The sequence below is a fragment of the Carica papaya genome, chromosome 1, assembly GCF_054855325.1.
Source record: "Carica papaya isolate Zhongbai chromosome 1, ASM5485532v1, whole genome shotgun sequence".
Taxonomy (NCBI): domain Eukaryota; kingdom Viridiplantae; phylum Streptophyta; class Magnoliopsida; order Brassicales; family Caricaceae; genus Carica; species Carica papaya.
In genome coordinates this window covers 4,384,070-4,406,173 of record NC_142309.1, presented here as the reverse complement: position 1 = coordinate 4,406,173, position 22,104 = coordinate 4,384,070, and the positions used below count along the sequence as shown (strand labels likewise).

The 22,104-nt window shown below is 35.7% G+C and overlaps 2 protein-coding genes across 3 annotated transcripts; both read right to left on the bottom strand.

Moving 5' to 3' along the window:
* Positions 1–436: 436 nt before the first annotated feature.
* Positions 437–3,940, bottom strand: LOC110807454 (DHBP synthase RibB-like alpha/beta domain-containing protein). Of its 2 annotated transcripts, XM_088215479.1 has the most exons (10): positions 3,629–3,940; positions 3,076–3,191; positions 2,882–2,935; positions 2,763–2,787; positions 2,411–2,533; positions 1,922–2,088; positions 1,600–1,669; positions 1,132–1,230; positions 996–1,049; positions 522–765 (listed from the first exon to the last, which is right to left on the bottom strand). In XM_088215479.1, the coding sequence occupies exons 1-9, from the start codon at positions 3,833–3,835 to the stop codon at positions 1,026–1,028; spliced, it is 885 nt and encodes a 294-aa protein (XP_088071605.1). In that variant the 5' UTR covers positions 3,836–3,940; the 3' UTR covers positions 522–765; positions 996–1,025. The 2 variants fall into 2 exon arrangements, with proteins under 2 accessions (XP_021888280.2, XP_088071605.1); XM_022032588.2 differs by lacking the exon at positions 996–1,049 and having other exon boundaries at positions 437–765.
* Positions 3,941–7,861: 3,921 nt separating this feature from the next.
* TOM20-3 (translocase of outer membrane 20 kDa subunit 3) lies at positions 7,862–17,530 on the bottom strand. The gene is made up of 6 exons (XM_088215488.1): positions 17,306–17,530; positions 17,067–17,145; positions 16,309–16,478; positions 16,153–16,200; positions 14,685–14,771; positions 7,862–8,331 (listed from the first exon to the last, which is right to left on the bottom strand). Exons 1-6 carry the CDS (start codon positions 17,399–17,401, stop codon positions 8,197–8,199), a joined length of 615 nt encoding a protein of 204 aa, XP_088071614.1. The 5' UTR covers positions 17,402–17,530; the 3' UTR covers positions 7,862–8,196.
* Positions 17,531–22,104: the final 4,574 nt, after the last annotated feature.

Below are 22,104 nucleotides of genomic sequence, written 5' to 3'. Positions count from 1 at the left end.
AATCTCAGTTTAATTAGTGTTGGAATTATCAGTGATATGTATATATATATATATATATTTAACTAGGTGACTCTAGGAAACTAACATTCAAAATTGACTCAAACTTTGAACAAATCTAGTTATAACAATACATGTTTTGAATTAAAATGTTCTTTTAATAAATATTGTCAGCCAAATAAATGAACTATTTTTATAAAATTCATTTAAAAAGTTTACACTCGGTGCAATTCAAAAATAAAAATCTATTAGAAGATATGAAAAGTACCAAACTAAAAAAATGAAGGCCGAGTGACATAACAAATGTTTAGTTCTATTCGTTTCGAATTCTATCAATAAACTGTTTGAATTTTCTGTCCTAATATTCAATTTCTAAATAAATTTTACAAAGGAAATCCATTTTTTGTGTGTATAAACATAGCTTTAAGCTCAGCCCAAGCTCCACAATGATGCCTCCTTTAACGTGAACATATTAACCATTCCAAGCTCGATCAACACGAGATTCGAACCAATTTTCTCATATATTTACAAACATTCAAAATATTTCCCTCAATTTTATCAGTAAGGATGGTGGTAAAAAGGTTTAATTTCGGATATTTGAACCAAGAATACTGCAAGAGAACCTTGGAGCAGATGAACTATGGTTTTGTACAAATATCTATTAAGATATAGATACAAAAACAACTTTTAGCTGCCAGATGTGATGGCATCTCCGATCATAGCAGATTCATTATCACCTTCTGCTACCATCCACTGCAATTTGGGCCCCTGAAATCACATGCTCATAAAATCAAATATTGTATGCAACAAGTTATTTGACCAATGGCTGAAAACATGTTATTTCTAGCAAGATCTTTGCATATCAAATTTTGTTGTTAAAAGTTACCAGTGAAATCCTATCATTAGATGAGATTCAATATGCTAGCAAACCAAATGGTGAGGAAAAAAAATCATCTTTTATTGAATGATATCAGGGAACTTGGCAGTCTGCGTCATACATTCTGTGGACCATAGGAGAAGATGGATTATCACACGTGTTCATAGCTCCGTACCTTTATTCACAGATCCAAACTCAAAACAGATGATTGAAGCATGACTAATAAGATCAAAATCTCAAGGGTATTATCTAGTTACCTTCCCTAGCCGTATGACTTTTGGAAAAGCCCCTGTCATATCAACTATGGTCGATGGATCAGCTACTCTTATACCGCCATCAACAATAAAATCAAGGCCCTAAAATATAATACAAACAAATTAGTTGCTATACCAATGCACCAGAAAGCTTAATGGAATCCTCCAAACTTCTGATTTATTTCAGAAAATACATAGTACAAACACTGGAGTTCTGAAATAGAAAAGCTCTCGCTCTGCGTAAAATGTTTTTTTTTTTTTTTTTTTTTGGGGGGGGGGGGGTTGGGGGCGGGGAAGAAGGCTTAGGGGTGGCTCATTTCTTTGCAGGAAAGGAAGAATATCCAAAGATAATCGCCGGTGCAATACGGTATCTAGATAATGCACAAACTTAAGCAGAATTAAGAAAACATGAAAGCTACTCCAAGCTATTGCGTGTAGAGAGTAGCTAATCATCATTTAAAAAACTCCTACCTCTGGTCCATACATATCAGCTATTACAACTGGATCTATCATCCATTCATTTTCCTTTGGCCCTTTGACACTGACAAAAGGAAAATGCATTCAGTGAGATAGCAATGGTCAGAGGATGCACAAGCGGCATACATATATTCAATCACCAATTATAAAAGGGTAACGTCTTCAATACCATGCACATCAATAACATCATAATGAAAAATTGGAGGAAAAGAAACTTAATTTCACCATTATTTTTAGCTTCCTACAAGTAGTTTGCAAGATAAAATTGGAACCAACTTCCAACAAAGAAGAAACAAGAGAAAAATGTGCAACCAACCTTGTGCATATTAATGGTGCATCCATCTTCTCTAGAATTGCTTGGCAGATTGCATCGCCAGGTATACGAACACCAACATTTTTCCTTGAAGCATATTTGGCAGTTGTTGTTCCATATCTTACACATTGTTTCGGTAATTCTTTGCTTGCAGTCAAGATAAAAGTGTACTGCAAAAAAAGTTTATTAGGATTCAAATCATCAACTTAAACAATCAACGGAACCTACCTAATTAAATCTAATAGAAACAGCAACTTGATGATGCTTTCTGAAACTCTTTACAGTATCCTAACCCATCAAACATTATGCAGATATGGTGTCAAAATGACCATATTTCAAGTTAACAGCCATCGGAAAGTAAATATTACTGTAGCTACTTCATATACTGTAGACATAACATTGCAGTGCAACTATGCTTGCTGTGGAATGCCAGAAATGCATACTCAGATTACCTCAAGCCACAATAACAGTAAGATTAAGGAACATGCTTACAGGTCCAGGTAAGCAATGCTTCACAGCTCGAAAAATATTTGCATGACCCTGGCCATCACCGCGAGGAAATCCTGTTGTATAAGTGTCTATGTCCCGCAAAGAACTGCATAAGATGCTCAGAGGCTGCATGAGGCAGTACAAAGATACCAAAATAAGGGAAATGATTAAATTACTGATGGTAAGTGTACGAAAGTCATCAAGCACATGATACTTTAAAGGCCCCTCCTCCAGAAACAACAAATCAAATTGAAATCTTAAGCACGTCCTACAATAAGCTTTGTTAAAAGCTAGGCCACAGCTTCTGCAGGAGGCATATCAAAGTGATGATCAAGTAGGAGGAAGATTTTCTTGCCTTTGAGGACTCAATATCTTTGATTCTGCAATGCAAAGAAACATGTAAAAGAATTGACACCAAGGGATTTAGAAGGAAAATGTCTAGGAAAATGTAATTTAAAGGACAACATTATTGACCTGCGGAGACGCTCAACTGCTGAGTGGTTTTTTGAATGACAAGCTATTGCATACCTGTTCAAAGGAAAAACTCATAGTTTTAGAATTTGTAAAGAGATGAAACTACAACAAACCAGCCACAATACCTATTAGGAAAATATTTGAAAATTAAAAGGAAGGTAACAATTGACAACGAAAAAACCAGAGCATCATACACTGTATCAGTAGGAATAACCCCAACAGCACCCTTTTTCAGAAGGTCAATAACTGGTTCCAATTTCCAAATATCTGAACCCAACGGATCAACTTCAACAAACAGCAAATCATTCTCCTGATATATAATCACAGGAACTTATTAAATACAAAGTAAAATTAACTTAGATGAAAAAAGAAAAACCCTTCTCACGTAAAATAACAAGACGATCACTAAGAAATCACGAGAACACATTCTTGTTATGCGCTAGTGATACTGATATTAAGAGGCTGAACTATTATCCCTAATTGATAGTCACGAGACTTGATTGAACGAGGAATCATTATTATGTTGGTAAATTTAGCTCAATTAGTGGGCACAAAAGTCATAGAATTTTGCAACCTAACAAGAAAACATTTCTGTTTGTTTGTCCAGAAAACACAAAATGAAAACTAGAAAATAAGAAATTCGCTAGCACCTAAGGAAGACGAACCGAGACTGCATATATGTGCCCGCCGAGCTCATTTGCTCACTCCTAATTTATACATAAGCCATGAAGAGAAGTAAAGAAAGACCTTGGTGAAGCGAGTAGTAGAGTACTTGAGGCGCTTTGGACTTCTCTTGACTGCAAATGCGACAACCTGGAGTCGAGGGGGCTTGGGCGTGACAGAGGAGACACAGCAAGTAGAAGAGGAAGCGAAACGGCATCGAGTTGCTGCAAAAGAGTGCAAGAAGTAAAATGACAGCGTCGCGTCCGGGCTGGACAGTTTCGTTTCCGCCATTTTCTTTCTCGGAGCTCAACTGGAGAAAGAGAAAACCAGCTCTTCCATAACGATCACAGTTGTTAGCCAGAGATCAACCTTTTTGTCTTCTCTTCTAATCCTGTTTCCGCACGCGAATATATTTTGGAATGATGCGACACCGTTTTAGAAACAATTTTTTCTCTCTTGAAATTTCGTAGGCGAACTTTTTTAGCCGACTATTTTTATACATTCTTTTATTAGAATACATATATATTTTCTATTTTTAATTCTAAATTATTCTGCAGTTAATTAAAAATTAAATTTTATTTTTATATTTTAGAATTTAAATTTTTAAGTATTACTTATATATATATATACATATATTTTTTAAAAATAAACAAAAGCTTCCAGTATTATATATCAAGCTATAAACATTAACCAAAAACTTATTAAAATATTACAGAAAAATTTAATATACAAAAGCAAATTCCATTTTTCCTACCATGTAACACCCGGATCTATTTTTTTTTTTTTTTTCATGTTGGACGTACTTAACAAGCAACCAATTTCATAATCAAACAGTCATGCACAAGAAAACACTAGCATAATCCATTATTCAATGATCGAGATCACCTACAATCGTATACAAGACATCTCACACAATACAACCATACTCAAAATCTATGTTATCATCAATTCTACATATTCCATTCAGTCGAAACAAAACGAAACTCCTCATCCTGTACTCTACACACTAGAATCGAAATCCAACAGCTTCGATCCAGACCCCGTCCCTACATCATCTGAAAAAAGGAAAGAGTGAGTTCCTTTAACTCAGTACAGTAAAACTCAAAATATATGCGTGAAATGCAACAGTATAAAACCTTATGCCTCTACTAATCATTCACTACTGAACTCAAATTTTCCCTCCTGCACCTACAATTCTACCTACCCTAGGCGTCCGTTCCCCGACGGCACTCTAGGCATGCCAGTGATACCATTCATCGCCAAGGTTGGCAACCATTAACCACCTATCAACCCCTAGTGGGCCACGCACGCACACGAGTTTCAATCATTTTCGTCACCAACAGCGGCGACCATCTGTCACCTATCGACCCCCCATCAGGCCACACACGCACACTCTAATCATTCTCTCCCGTCACCACCTTTGGCGACCGTTAGCCATCTCACGACCTATACTAGGCCACTCACACTCACACTATTTTCATTCACTTGCGTCGCCATCATCGGCGACCGTTCTCCATCTCTCAACCTATACCAGGCCACTCACACACACTCTGATCATTCTCTCCCGTCACCACCATTGGCGACCGTTAGCCATCTTACGACCCATACCAGGCCACTCATACACACACTATTTTCATTCGCTTGCGTCGCCATCATCGGCGACCGTTAGCCATCTCTCGACCTATACCAGGCCACTCACACACACTCTAATCATTCTTTCCCGTCACCGATATCGGCGACCACTAACCACCTCTCGACCTATACCAGGCCACGCACGCACACCATTTTCATTCACTTGCGTCACCAACATCGGCGACCATCGTCTACCTATCGACCCTCATCGGCCACACCCACATACACTACTCCTTCTCGTCCACTGTCTCTCTCCGCCTGCTACCTGCGACATATCCTAATTGCCCCCACTCACCCCCTCTTTCTTCCCCCAAGGTTCCAACTACCACTCCACTTCCCCAAGCATCTCACTCCCCCGGTGGATCTCACTCACCCGGTGGATCCTTCCCTTCTCTAACCTTCACTCACTGCCCCTCCCTAACTCTCTCTCGGCTACAACCTCCCGCCACACCGTCGCGCCACACCATCCTTCTCACCTCACTCACCCCGCGGGTTCTTCCCTTCACCAGCGTTCCTCCACTGCCTCCTGCTATCTCTCTCTCGGCTACAACCACCCGCCACACCATCACACCACACCGTCCTTCTCACCTCACTCACCCCATGGACTCTTCCCTTCCCCTGCGTTCCCCTACTGCCTCCACCTATCTCTCTCTCCGACTACGTCCTCACACCACAACCTCTCCCTATCTCCTTTCGCGTTGCTCACATACCTCACTCACCCCACAGACTCTTTCCTTCCCCTGCGTTCCCCTACTGCCTCCACCTATCTCTCTCTCCGACTACGTCCTCACACCACAACCTCTCCCTATCTCCTTCCGCGTTGCTCACACACCTCACTCACCGCCACACCGTTCGCCGCCCGCACCGTCGCCTTCTCTCTCTCTCCTCCCGCGATCCTCTCGCGGTTACTTCCTTTGCTCGCACACCTTCTTTCTCTCTACCAACCTCCACTCACTCTGCACCCCTATCTCTCTCCTCTCACGATCTTCACTCGGTCCATTTCCTTCCAACTGCCTCACTACACCTACTCACCCGGTCCCTTCCATACCCTGCTAACTCCGTAACCCGTGACCACGCACGCTACATATCTAACCATTTCACACTCAAATCAACACACACATTTAGAGTTAGTTACCATACCTCTCATTTCCATTTTTCCTTCTTTCAGCCGAATGTGCTCTCACTGTCCGCGATCTCCTCTTCTCCCCGCTCCGCTTCCTTCCTCTCTCCTTCTGGAATCTTCCTTCCTCTCCTCTTTCTCTCTCCCGCTCCCCTTCTTCCCCTGCTCCCCTTTTTCCTTTTCTTTTTTTTTTCTTTTCCTTCCTCTCTTCCTTCCTTCCCCCGCCTCCTACTTAAATCACCATAGTTTTCCTTCAAAACGGCGTCGTTTTCCTCCTTGCAAAACGATGTCGTTTTTCCCTTTCCAAAACGACGTCGTTTTCTCCCCTCTGCAAAACGACGTCGTTTTTCCCTTCCCTTTCTCTCCCTCTTTTTTTTTTCTTTTTCCAGTTATTACATACTATTAGTTCTCATTGATAAAACAAAATATAATTCTAAATAAAACTAATATTCTAATCTTAAGTTAAATTTATATTTAATTTAAATTAAATATGTTTATACTTAAAATTGAGGTAAATTAATTTACCATACGTCAAATATTAGTAACAATTAATTTTTTATCTAAAATTAGAATAGAAATGGTATAACATTAAAATCAAATTCAAAACGATTCATATCTATCGAATCATGTTGTAACTCGACACAACTAAAAATAAATTTAAATAATTAATGATTGAAAGGATGTTTTCTTGTAAGATCTAAACAATGTAACTTGAAATGTTAATAATATATATGTATGTATGCATATGATCATTAACTAAAAAGAATATTATAAAGTTGAAATACAATATTAAACTAACAATAGAAAAATTAGTAAATTTAAATACTGCTTCAATCCTTAGTTTTCAAATCTTACATCTTCTAAAATAAAAACCTTTTAGCACACTATCTTTTGATTTAAAGATAATGAATATCATTCCATCAATTTCAACCTTTTATACCCTTAGATTAAGTTTTTTCTCAAACAATTCTAAGAATTCGATGCTTCCACTCTGGTATAAAACATAACATAATCATATACCAATTATAAGAACAAAAAACACGAGATGCTAAATTGGTAAAACATAACATGAGCCACTATTAAACTCGATTTAAATGAATCGCACCAACAAAGCATAAGACGAGATGATTCTTTCTCCGTCAACCGAGGCCAAACAAGTGCATACGACCAATCAAACTAGCAGACTACAAATCAAACAAGCAGGCACCATCAAGAGCACCTACCAGCCAACCCAAGGCATAGCAGGCAGCAGCCAGCCCTTCCTTGGCAAGAGCAAAGCATAAGATTGTTAGATTTTGCCGAGCCAAGCAACACAGACCACTAACCCTCAACCTAGCCAAGTGGTCACCAGTCCCAGCACAGACTTCTTGTGCTAGGGTTGAAATGGCAAGTGGTGTGTATCCGCCTACTGAAAAGAGTACAAAATAACATCTTGTGCTAGGGTTGAAATGGCAAGTGGTGTGTATCCACCCACTGAAAAGAGTACAAAATAACAAAATCACAGCCTTGAATGTCTCACTGCCAAGAATAATTAGCAGCCAAAAAAAAAAGAGAAGAGCTCAAGCTGTAGCCCGAGAATGTTGCATTGGGATTAACTAGTGAAAAATCCATAGTGATTCCTGTAAACAGATAGTTCTAACTTATTAAATCACTACGCAATAAAAAAAAATCTCATCGATGACCAAAAATAATTTATGTTTGGAACAAATAATTCCACAAAAGCATAAAAAATGTGGAGTTTGCAAGTAAATTCTACACTACGTAGAATTCATTTGTTCCAAACATGTCTTTGAATAAAGATGGTTAGGCATGAGTTATTCGCAATTTCCACAACTCCAGCTCAAATCAAAACTCGAAAATTCTGAAATACGTTTCAAATTCTTCTCTTATCAATCTTCTCTTATCGTGGAGGAGGAGGAGGGGCTGCGGGCAACTGAGATTTTGCAAATCCTACCCATGCAACAATGCCAACCGCCAGGATTATCCAGCCAAAGACATCATACTTGAAATCACTGCTTTTCTTCTTCTTTGAACTCTGGGAAAACGATTGAAAAGAAATTCAACTAAAGTATGTATAAACTGATTAAAACAATTTTAAGCCACCACATTAGGCATTTAAACACAACCAGTATGAAGCATGCACATGATACAAATGTCAAGTAAACAAGCATTCCCATTGACACATTTTCCATCATCTAGGACCCAAAAATCAAACCAGGACACTTCCTTCGCATAAAACACTATTCAAGAATTTTATCAGGAAAGTTGAGACAAGTAAAATACCTCATAAACTGGTTTACAGCTCACCCAAAAGTCAACTATTGTTCAGCAATGTCTTATTGTAATCCACTAAATATGCCATGCAGATCAACAAAACTGATGGGAACCATCTAGCAACATTTTTATTTATTTATTTATTTTTTGAAATAAATCTAGCAAGGTTTATTATGTAGACTACTACTAGAAATATTATATTTTGTTAAGTTTTTATTTCTTATCAAACTAGTAGCTTTGTTGTCACTGTTTTCCTATTCAAGGATTCTAGATATAATAGTCTATGTAGGCACTCTACAAACACATGATTCAACTTTATTTTACAAACTACTTACGATAAAAAAAAAAACTGTTGATTTTCTCTCATGGATTGAGTTCCAACCCTACAGTTGTGTTTTGACCAGCCTATGATTATGGTTGTTGTCAATCCCTATAATTAGGGTGAGATTTATCTTTTCTTTATTTTAATCTTTCTAATTCTATTCCATTGTGGTATGCCAATTTGGTGTAAGAGCACAAAATCTTGATTTTTAACTTTTTCTAAAACAAAAAAAAAATATTAGTATATAAATAGAGGCACCAAGGGGATGCCACCTGTATACAAAATAGTTATAAATCAGTCAAAATATAAATGTTCCTTAAATCCTCGCTAATAATGATAGGACCACCCTTTTAAAAAATCCCCAACTCAATAGAAAGCAAAAACTTAGTCCTCAAAAGCCCTCATGTTCCTTATCTTTCAAATCACCCACATGGTATTAAGGAAGATAAACAGGACAAGTTTCTCCCATGCTTATCACCCTGGGTACCACAGAATACCCAAATCTCATTAGCCACAGATCCAGATATAACCAAGCTCAAACCAAGAAACTCAAGAGCCAAGGCCCATAGGCATGAAGAGAAAGGACACCAAAAGACACGACAATCGGGTAGTCATATTGCATAAAAACCACCAAAGAATCTGTTCCCTTCTTTGAGAATTATCAAAGTAAAAAATCGGACTTTTCACTGAATCCTCCCCTCCAAACATTCCGACCCCCAAAAAAAAGAAAGTCAATTGTAGGAGAAGTATTAAGTTTCACAATGAAAGAGCAACTAGTTTCCAGTTTCTATACCATTTTATCATTCCCCTTAATCAGGAACTAGATGTGAGAAAGGCGCCGAAGAAGCCTATCATATTCATCAACCTCCATATCATTCAGGGTTCTGTAAAATCCACTGTCCATACCTTATCGTAAGAAAAGTAAGAGAATAAGTCATTGACCACCCATTTTCCATCTAGCAATAACGAACACATAATGAAACTGCTCATGAAAGGTCCTCCATCACTCCAATCACCATGCTGAAAGCTCACCCTGTGGATCAAAACCCTCATCGTTTTTTTTTCTTTGGAATAAAATCAAGATTTTGATATTTTTCCCAACCAAACTCGCCATAAGAACTTATCCCAACCAAACTTGAGACTTTTCCAAAGATCTGATCCATTAAGGGCTCTGGATTGTCTGGCCCTCCAACCACTATCACCAATCTCAAAGTTGGCCTAATCACCCTCCAACAGAAACTACACAGCTCATTCATAAAACTCTAAAGCCACTTCCACAACAAAGCTTGAAATAAGCGATGGATTTAACGTGCAGTTCCCCCATATAAGGACAGCGAGTGCAAGTGTATCCCAAGCCACCAAGTGGGACTTTCTTTAAGTCTTTTGAGTCACAATAGATAGAGCTCAAAATAGAAACAAGTAGCATGTTGGCAGAGTGGGAACAGTACTTCTAATGAGGGTGTGTTTATCTCTTTCACTAAGAAACTGCATTACCAGCTAACAAGAGAATCTATGTTTAAAGCTTCCCCAAGGGAACCATCTCCAATTTAGGCATGTTGATTTTTAGGGGAGAGACAGCTCCGACAGATAGAAGAACGCACCTAATGTTACAATTGGGTTTGCAAAAAAGTAGTGTCGTCAACAAAAAGGCACACCACTTTAACACCCTTTCCCACAACCAAACCCTTGAATAAACGTGATTCCTTTGCTCTGACAAGCATCGGTTCAGGCTTTCATGACAATAATGAACATGAGGAGATGAAAAGGATCCATTGCCAAAGACCCTCCTACAGTCTCGAAAAACTGGAGACATCACCACTCACAATAACAAAAAAAGAGAGGAAAATATGTAAGATCCTTATTCAAGAACACCCCGGTGCCAAATGCCTCCTCATCATATAAAAGAAAGACTTTCTTGAAAGGTAATCATAATCTTTTTCCATGTCAAGTTTGCATATTAACCCTTCATCCCCTTTTTTGGAGGCTAAATCAATTATCTCATTGGTGTCAGCGCAACATCCAAGATTTGCCTCCCCGCCACAAATTAAACCTCCTCCACCACACTGCATACAGATTGCCCTAATCTCCCAAGCAGGAGCTTTTAACACATACCACCAAACTATTAGGTTCGAAGTCCTTGACATTAGAATGCCCCTTCAACTTTTGGTATAAGCACTAAGAAAGTACAATCTAGCCTAGAGACAAAAGACCCCTTCCCCAGAAACCCTGCAGATATACCAATAAATCATTTTTCAATGTTGATAAATTCTTTTGTGGAAAAGCAATAGAGAAGCCATCCAACCTTGGTGCTTTATCCCCTCCACATGACAAGTGCTTTCAGAATTTATTCCTTGGAGAAAGGATGCTCAAGCCAACTGCAATCATGTTCGTGTAAGAAAAAAAAAATCCAAATTTTCCAGATCTAGCCACCAAGAGAAAGGCTCCTTGTAGAAATTCTCAAAATTACCTTTCACGGACTCCCTCAACGCGTCCACTACCAGCTTCTCTACATAATTGCAACACCTGTAGTGACTAGCATTGCTATTACAAAACTATGTATTCCTATTCTCCTCTTTAATCCACATAACTTTATATTTCTGTCTCCAAGCAATCTCCTCCTTGAGTAACAAATTGGCAATATCCTATTTAGCAGTTGGCAAGTAAGCCTCTCTCTTTCCAGTTTATCAAAATCCTCCAGAGCATGCATCAAAGGTTCCCTTCTAAATCCTTACCTTTACTCCATAGGTTGACTTTAGATTTAACATATTGAAGTTTCTTAGGTAACTTGAAACTAATACGCCCCTCCCGGACTTCATCCAACACCTAGTCCTTTCATCAAACCTTTCTTACAACCACCAGTAAGCATAGTTAGAACATCCACCATAATAGTGAAAAAAAAAATGAGAGATGATCCCCCCTTCTTACCCCCATTTACAGTTGAACAAGATTTAGGCTCACTCCTAAATCCCTTTCATGCAAATGACCTCACCCCAAAAAAAAAAAAGTTTTTCTTGAAATAAAAAGTATAAGATGTATATTAACGAAGTACCTACACAAGGGTACCACTCATGCGCAAAAGCTTTACAAAAGTGTTAAGAGTGTCAATGACTTTCTCAAAATCCTCTTAACTAATAATGTCATGATCAATCAAAATAGTCCCAAAATAATGCATCCACCTATCCCTTAATCTAGCTATTCCACATTGTCACCCGCAAAAGCTCTATCATTTCTTTCATTCCACAAAACCCAAAAAAGGATCAATGGAATTAAGTTAGCAATACTTTGTTTTATAGATAAACCTTCCCAAGCCCACACTTCACCCCGCACCGCACCCGCCATAACCCAATTGATTCCCAACAGCTCATAGACCATATTCCAAAGATAATACGCCGTATAATAACCTTCTCTATAGTGGCTATTTGATATCGTTCCATGCAACCAAATAATATTTTCTTTGCTCTACATTAATACCCCAAATGAATTTGTATTGCAATCTCAACTCTATTCGCCATACAATTTGGAATAGGAAAACGAGATAAAAAGTAGACGCGAAGATTGGATGGTACCATTTAATCAAAGTCACTTTTCCCTCCTTAAACAAAGTGCTCCTTCTCTAGAAAGACAACTTCTTTTCCACCACTGACGAAACAAGGTCTCATATCCCAGCATCCATTGTTTTTAGCATCAAGTAGAAGACAAAGTTATATGATAGGAAATGAGGCAACCTTGCAGTCAAAAAGGTTAGCAACGTAATTAATTCTAACACTATTTCTTAGTGGGACCATTTCAAACTTAGTCCAATTGAAGTAGGGGCTTGATGCAGCTCAAAACAATGGATAATAATCCTCATTTCCAGGCACTTATTTCCATACTTTTAAGAAAAGGATTGTATCATTTGTAAACATGAAGGGTGTACGCTCCCTATCTTGATCTCTGTAAGATGAAAAGAACTATGATGGCCCACCGTTTACAAAGACTGTGAAGGAGGTAGTAGAAATATACGTTCTCATCCAGGGCCCCAAACCCATCCTTAGACCAAGATATGTTATCATACACTTTCTCAACATCCAATTTGCACAAGAGCCCCTCTTTCCTATTTTTCACATTTGCATCCACCATTTCATTTGCCACAAAGGTCGTATTTTGCCTACACTCTACGAATACGTGCTTAGACTCATCGACCACATAGTTCCCAAATCAATAAATCTTTCAGCTAGAAGTTCAGCAATCAACTTATAAATATTGCCAACCAAGCTAATTGGTCTGAAGTTCTGAATATTGACAATCCCTTCTACTTTGGGGACCAAGATGAGGAAGAAGCACTTTTTAAGCATTTTACAAACTTAATAGTAGCATAGATTTCATTTAAAATCTCCATCACCTCATCCATGATAATACCGTAATTTTGTTGCAACCTGTTACAAGAAAAACGAGCTTCCTGTACTTCTTTGGCTAGGAAGGGAGCCTCTAAGGAAAATTTTGAAGAGAACTTAACTAAGAGAATTCTAGATCATCCAATTTAGGCCTCTACTGCTCCATTTCACTACAAATATCTTTGAAAGTTTTTTTTTTCAAGATATTCCATACAAATGTCTAAAAAGAGACATTTCCTGCAATGCAAAATAGCCATCTCATGAAACGAACTTCGGATTCCTATGTCCTTCCTTGATCCAAGTCAATATAGATTTTTGCAACCATGCCATTTCAACAAAACCCACCAAGTCAGACAACTCAACCCCAACCCACATGTTTTCAAATCTAAATGGCTCAAGGCCCCATTTAAGTTTGACCAACTCAAGGTATATGGACACATGATAAAAGTCACCTAAGGTAGAAGAGATTGAGAGATCCCTAAAGTAGAAGAAATTGCGAGTTTGAACAAGGTATATGGGTACATGATCAAAGTCATCCGAAGAAAAAAAGAATGAGAGTTTGACCAAGTCAAGGTATATGGCCTTCAAACAAAGGAAGATGAAAACCTAACAATCCTAGAGAAAGTAGGAGGTTCTCTAGGATTAAACTGTCTTCCCCAGAAAGAGGTAAGTCCCTAAGCTTTAATCTATTAATCTTGTACAGAAATTCTTGACAGCAAGAAATGGAACATGATCTACTATATCTTTCAAAAGAAAATAGGATTAATATTGATTACACCCCTTACAATCCAAAGACTTGTCCATCTTTCTCTTACCTGTATAAGATCCTCATACACCAAAATCCTCTCTTGACCTTTGCCTTTTTCATATACTTTGATGAAAATCCACAGACAATTATAGTCCCTCTCTTTAAACTCTCAAGAGACTTCAAACAAAACCTTGATCCCCTGGATGGATTCAATGCAGCTATCTTTCCACATAGAAAAAGGGACTATAATTGTTTGTGGAAACACAATTTAATAGTAAACTCCTGTAAAATTAACATATGGTTGTAGACCTTGTGATTATGGTTGTTTCCAACACCTTTTATTGTAAATTGGATATATCTTCTCCTTTCTTTAATATCTCCATCTTTTCAAACCTAATTTGCCATTCTACATCAAAAACTATAGCTTCACGCCTAAGTATCTAAATTCTCTTAATCCATTCTACCACTTCCAACCAAAAGAAAGCTGGAAAAAAATGAGTATTTTGCTACATACGAAAAAGAACTTCCAGGAGACAATTGCATTAATAGAACAAACAAAAACATGAATTGATGTAAAACACAGCATTGACAAATGTAGACAAAAAAGGGGTGAAAAAGATAAAAAGAAAAAAAAAATAGTATTTCAAAAAAAAAGATAAAAAGAAACTTACCTTTGAACCTGAAGAAGTGGAAGGTCCAGTTCCCGTCATTTGTTGACCTAATCCATGCTTATGAACCTCCGAGTGCAATTCTGGTGCCTGAGCATTAAAAATTATTTAAAATATTAGAATAAACATAGCACCCCAAAAAAATAGCTTCAGAAACAAGTTGTTCAGTTGTTATCAACCTTGACATTGTATATGATTCCAAAAATTACTTCAATCATTTTTATAAGTTCAGATTGGGGGAAAAAAATGTGACTAATTATTGGTCTGTAATCCAAAAATACCCGATTCTGATGCTTCAAAAGTTTTTTTCTCAGTTTACAGGCCATGAAACCTCAATTTAACCAAAAATCTAAGGCTAAGCTTCATTTAACATCCCTCTTGCTGTTGGAAACTACTATCCGATCAGAACCCAATAAAGTCTAACTTATAAAACCGATCTTTATCGGACAGAAAAAGATGTTATTTGACATCTCCAAAAACAAATAAGGCCATAACAGTTTTCCATATCAATCAAAGAACAAACTCATCGTTAAACAGCAAAGGGTTATTTTTAAAATAAAAACAGCAAAGGGTTTGTTCAAACAGCCTGATCAAAAATGATTTTAGTGAAACCAACCGATTCATCCTTGGTTCCTATCTCCAATAAACAATTATCTTATCTAACTATATAGGCTAGGTAGTTAGAGGAACTGTGAAGCAGCTTATTGAAAACAAATTCATGTTCGGGTCATATCTCCAATAAATAATTACCTTATCTAGCTATATAGATTAGGTAGTTAGGGGTGTGTATTCATCAATAGACTCAGAGGGTGCTTGAAATTGCTGAAGAAATATTAAAGCAGTAGAATACTTTAAGTTACTTTAGCATGTAAATTCTTATTAAAAAAAGAAACATTTACATATTTGGATAAAGTTTCGGTGCAAAAAATAAGCTGTTAATTTTTATAAAAATTTAATAAACCTGTGTACATTTATTACGAATATTTTATTAATCATATTTGTCAAGGTAAGGATTGTTATTTTAAGAAGATGTTAAGAGGTTAGTTAAAGAAATTAGTTAGATAAAAAACAAAAAGCTAAAATTTTAAAACTAAGTTGCTTATTTTCTACATTCTTAAAAACCTAATAAATATCCTGCTTTTTATGTTGCCAAATGTGAACATTGGAGCATATGTGCTCAAAGATGCTTACAAAATAAGCAATCCAAAGCATCACCTAAACTACATACGATGCATCTAGGTAATGTCCAAAAGATTTACAAGAATGAAGGTGGGAAATCAACAACTACGTCCTGCTCATTTATTAGCATATCTTTTTTTTATACACAGGAAACCCAAACCAAATTCACAGGAATCCAAGTTCTAATCCAGGCCTACCCTAATCTTTCATGATAATATACTCAAGCAAGTATTGCATAAGCACTTCACCAGATTTTAAGAACAACCAAATGTTACATAATGATAGGAAGTACCTTAGCAGCCACTTCTAAAGACTTCTGGTAGAGCTCATTTCCTGGTTCCTACAAGAGGAAAAAGACGGGACGGGGCTACAAAATCATCCACCAATACAGACGACATATATGTCATGAAAATTACATAAAGTAGGATGCTTTTTGCATGTGAAATACCTCATCAACTGCTTGCTGAAAATATTGAGCAGCCTTATTAAAGTACTCCCTGGCTTCATCCTGCTCAGGAGTCAAAAACGCATAAGAGGTATGAGCATTCCCCAAGCACCAAATTGCTTCATGTTTCTTGGGATCAACCAATATTGCCTCCTCCAGCTTCGAAATGGCATCTATTTTGAATAAAATGGTCCCAAAAAAATAAACACTTGGAGGATTAGTAACTATCTTAGCCTTGGAACTACAACCCTTGTTAAAATTAGTCTCAACTCTTTTTTTCGTTACAATCAATTCAAACCATCAGAATATTTTAACCAACTCAACTTTCAGCATTCAGCTAATCTAAAAACTAGCATATGTTATTTTGGAACCTGATTATCCGAAAAAGAAAACATTTGATGCTCATGCGTAAAAATGATCGTACTTTCTGGACTAAAATAGTAATTAGCTCATTCGTTAAATTCTAGCAATCACCAATCTATGAATTACAAAAAGTGAACCAATTAAATTCTAGCAATCACCAATCTATGAATTACAAAAGCTGAACCAAATGCAAAAACTGGATTTATTTTAAAACCACCAAAATATATTTTAGAAAATCAAGCTATGGAATGAATTCTATATGACACACTGAAGACTTTCAATACACAATCAAATTCTGGCTAGATTTGTCCACGTGGAAAAGGAATGAAAACCAATTACTACTCCATAAAATCAATTCTAAAACGAGTCAAATAAATAATTTAACAAATGATAAGCACCTAGGAGCATCTTCTTTGAATCTGAAACGCTCTGAAACTGAGCCAGCTCTACTAAAGCTCCACCCCATCTCGTCAAATTCTGCAACAAACCCACAAAAATTCAAAAAATTTCCCAAAAAAAAAAAACATAAATTTTTTTAACAAAAAGCAAATACAAATGAATCGAACAAACATTGAAAGAGAAGAATATATGAACAAAAATGTGAAACAAAATGTTTAATAGAGTAAGGCAAATTCACTTCGGCGTCAAGAGGGTTCTTCGCGTAGTTAGCTTCAGCAGTTTTGCGAGCGTGCTCGAAGAACAAGAGCCTATCGAAGTCGCTCTGCATATCCATGGCTTCTCTACTTCTACTTTTGTGTACGAACAAAAGTTGATGCTGCCGCCTGTTCTGCTATTAGAGCCCTAGAAGCACTGCACCGGTACTCAAGAATATATGTGAGGAAGAAAGGCTAGCTTCAGCTCAGATTTTTTAGGAGTTTCTTTTTAATTATTTTTTAACTGATTAAATTACTGAGCATATTTAATTTATTATTATATATTGATATTTAAACAAAAAAAAAAAAATTGGATTATTTTGAATATCCTATTTTTAATTTTTAATTTTTTTAAATAATATTCAAATTTAAATATTTATCTTTTTTAAAAAATATTATTTCTAATTTATTTTTTAAAAAATTAAATTAAAATAATAATTTTAATTATTTTTATAATACAAAAATTAATCTCGAATTAAATTTTAAATTCAAATATTATATATTAATTTATAATATATTTATATAATAAATTTTATTTTGTTAATAATATTCAAATTCATTAACCTTCAAATAAGTACATAAATTTAATTAATTTATACAAAATTACTTTAATATTTTTATTAATTTACAAATTTAATTTTTAACTTATTTTTTAATTATTTAAATATAATCTCATATTTCTAATTAAAAATTTAATATTTAAAATAAATATACAATAATATTAATAAAATATTAAAAATTAAATTATTATAAGTATGAAACTTTTAAAAATTAATTTATTAATTTATTATAAAAATATATATGATCTATTCAAAACAAATATAAAAATAAATAATAAAATAACATGTATGTTTTCCAACCTAAGATCGTCGAAGTGTAGGGAGTACTAGATTCTCGTCACGTGACTTTGACGTTAATGGGCCTTTCTCTCTCTTCTTAGTGGGCCTATTCGTTGTAGATTTTATATTGGATTTTTATATAAAATTTTTAGTACGGACAATTGGGCCACCCTGTTTGGACCTTTAATATTATGTTATAAATTCAATTAAACTCGATTATAAACAAATTTAATAACAATGCAGTAAATAAATATATACAAAATAAAATATAAAAATATATAATTTTACGTAAAAAATCATTTATTTATTTATTTATTCTGTGTATTTTTTCAAGAGGCTAATTCATCTCTATTTATAATAATTGTTTTTTTACTCCATATAATATTTATAATCTTACCCAAATATGTACCAAAATTTTAAAAATAATGTACTCTGTATATTCACATACATATATATATACATATTACTGTTTTGTATTTAATGTGAGCTGAACCCACAAAACAACTACCAGTGATATCTTTTTTATGTATGTATAATTAATATTTACACATATTACCACATCTCATATTTTGACGGTTTAAATAATAATAATATTTTTTAAAAAAAGAAAAAGGTGAATGATGATAGCTAATTAAAGTTAATAAATAAAGTAGTTGTCTGTGGTTGAAAAGACACAAGAGGATGCATGTGAATTGTTTTAATTAAAAATACATTAATTTTAATTTATAAAATAATTTGTTTTTCTTTTCTCATCTTCAACAGTATACTTGAAAAAGTAAAATGTTAATTAGATTTCTTTTATTTTAATTATAATTTAATTTTTATAAAATATTTTTTTATTTAAATACGTTATAATTTTTTAATATTAAATTTAATTTAATTATTACAGTTTTATTAACGTTTAAATTACACGTCTGTAAATTATTAGAAAAAAAAATTATTTTTTAATTAATTTAATAACTTTAAATCACAATGTATTATATTAAAATTAGATCTCCACAATATTAAATTTGATTTTGCATGATAAGATTCAATATTTTTTCATATTACTTTGTATGTATAAGTGTGTGTGTATTGCATTATCTTTTAGAACAATACATTAGCTTATATATAAGAATTACTTTATAATGATAACTATTTTCTTATATAAAATGAGATACATCGTAGGTGAATTATTTGTAACATCTCGAACCCGAAAACTTAACTTAGCTCGAGACGATGAAATTTATTTTTTATTATTTATTTTATTTTATAATATAAAGTACATGGTTAAATTTTAATTATTTTTCGAAATATATGTATTTTGGATATCTTTAAAATAATTTTTTAAAATCATGGCCAAATTGTAAAAAAAAGAGGGATGAATGGGTGAGATTCACTATGGAGGATCGCAATGGACAACCTAGATTTGCACCCAGATCTGCTTAAAAGGATCTCTAATCGGACGACTCTCATCGCTCTACGATGACATAAATGGATGGTCAGGATCAGGGGCTCCCAAACCCTAGCCGACACCTCTGACTGGAGAAGAAAAAGAAGGGCGGCCAGAGAAAAGCTCAACCATCGGAGGGACGATGGCACTGTCGCACCAGAGACCCAAAAAGACGACAATAAGTGCGATTTTCTCCCATTCGTCCGGTTTTTTTATTGTAAGCTACCCACAACTATCTTTAATGCAAAAAAAACCCTAAGAAAAGGTCGTAACCCAAGGAAACAGAGGGCAGAGCTCGGTTGAGCCACCGCACCAGAAATCAAAAAATACCCCAGTAAGTTGAATCCTCTTCCCGTTCACTCTGTTTTTCCACCCTTTAGTCGCATAACTTATTTTCGATGCAAGGTGACTGCAAAAACCACAAACCACAAAGAAAGGACGGCAGAGACCAGCTGAGCCACCGCAACTGAGATTGAAAAACACTTGTAAGTCTCAATTTTTCCACTGATAGACACCTCCTAATTATGAATTAAATAGGTTTTTATTGAGAACCGACTGAAAACGGCCTTACTGAGATGAAAAGCAGCCGGAAGAGGAGGACCCGGTGGTAGAGCACAGTGGTGCCGCCGTGCCAGAACCCCAACTTGACCCCCAGTGAGATTTTTTGTCCTTTTGGGCTGTTTTCACGTATTTTCACGCTATTTTGACATATATTTCAATTTTAGCAGAAAAAAGCTAAGGAATTTAGGAACTGCGAACTATCGAAAATGTAGTGAAAAAGGCGGTGTTTTAGACACCGACCCAGAGTAAGAATCTATCAATCATTTCCCTGTTCGGTAAAATTAAACCTCAACTGATAAATAAACGGAAAAATTTAGTTAATTTGCGACCCTTTAACAGATTAAAGTACAAGTTGCCAATGGAGCAGGTAGACGGTTAAGTTACGTATGTTTGAGTTTTAATTGCAGTAATTATCCTTATAGTTGTTTATTATGGTATTTTGTCCACTGTATTGTTTACTTTGATATGTTTATTCTAAATCTCATAGCAAACATGGTAAGACTCACTATACATGTTGTCCTGTCATATAATTATGTATTTAATAGGTTTTTATCAGTATAATGCATGTTTATTTCATGTCCTTACCCTAAAATATGAATTTATTACTCATGTATTGTTGGGATCTATATATATGTCTCTTAATACTAAATAGTAAATAAAAAAAAAGATATGCATGAATTAATAGCGTCTAATAAATGGGCTTACTGAGTATCTTGAAAAAAAGTGTGCAGACTTGCTATATAGAGTAAACCCTACTGTGAACGTTACCCTCAGTCGAACGAGAGTAAGAAATCTCATATTATAAGGGTTGGGAATTGTTTTAATTACACTAATACCATATAGAATATTAAAGTAGTTGTGTGTTTTAGTGCCCATTACTGGACGAGCTATGGGGATGACTATTTGATTATAGAATACATGTTCATGTCCACGTGTAGTAGGGACCCCTAATGGCACCGATAGGCAAGGTAAAATGATAAAGGTAAAGGTGATATGAATCCTGTAACACCCGAACCCGGAAATTTGGCCCAGGATAATTTGATATTAATGGAAAAATATATTTAAAATAATTTGATTTTAATTTTTATGAAATTTTGTTAAAAATTAGATTTTGGATGCATTTGAAAATATTGTTGAAAATCAAAACCAAAGTAGAAATAAGAGAGTACATATCTGAAAAGAAATATGAAAAACTAGAGTACAAACATTATTTTCAAAAATACTGCCACATCAGCAGCATGACAATTCAGAACTCGCTGCGTGGCGAATACGTTAACACCGGTTCCACGCATGAGCCACGTGGGCGATTCGCGTGCCTGAGCGATCCAACGACCTAGATTGCATACTGTGTGCACGAATTGCTCGAATCTGTTTCCTCTTCAGACACGATCGGATGACTGGATTTGATCGCAATAGACAATCCAGATTTGTACACGCATCGGCCTAAACAAACATCGAATCGGACATTCCTCCTTGCTCCATCTTGATGCGAATGAACAGCCAGGATCAGGAGAAGAGAGGTATTTAAACCTCTCATCAATCAGCTCCCAAAACCCTAGCCAACAACCCTAACTAAAGAAGAAGAAAAAGGGCAATCGAAGGGAAGCTTAGTCGCTGGAAGGACACTGTTGCCACCGCCGACGTCGAAAAAGGTAGAATTTTTCCCTTTTCGCTCGAAATTGAATTATGAACCTCCCCACACCCATATTGGAGCAAAAAGGGTAGCAGATGAGCCAAAAAATGCGAGCATAGCTCGACTGAGCTACCACGATCGCAACCCGAAAACCCCTCCGATGACCCCCTTCCCATTTTTTGTTTATTTCAGTTTTCTGACCATCGTGTTCCTCGTTTCTTTCTAGTGCAGGTTAGCTAAATAAAGACCCTAACCACAAAGGAGGTACGTCAGAGCTGCTGTACCGGGGGACCCCTCCATCGATAAGGTCTTAATTTT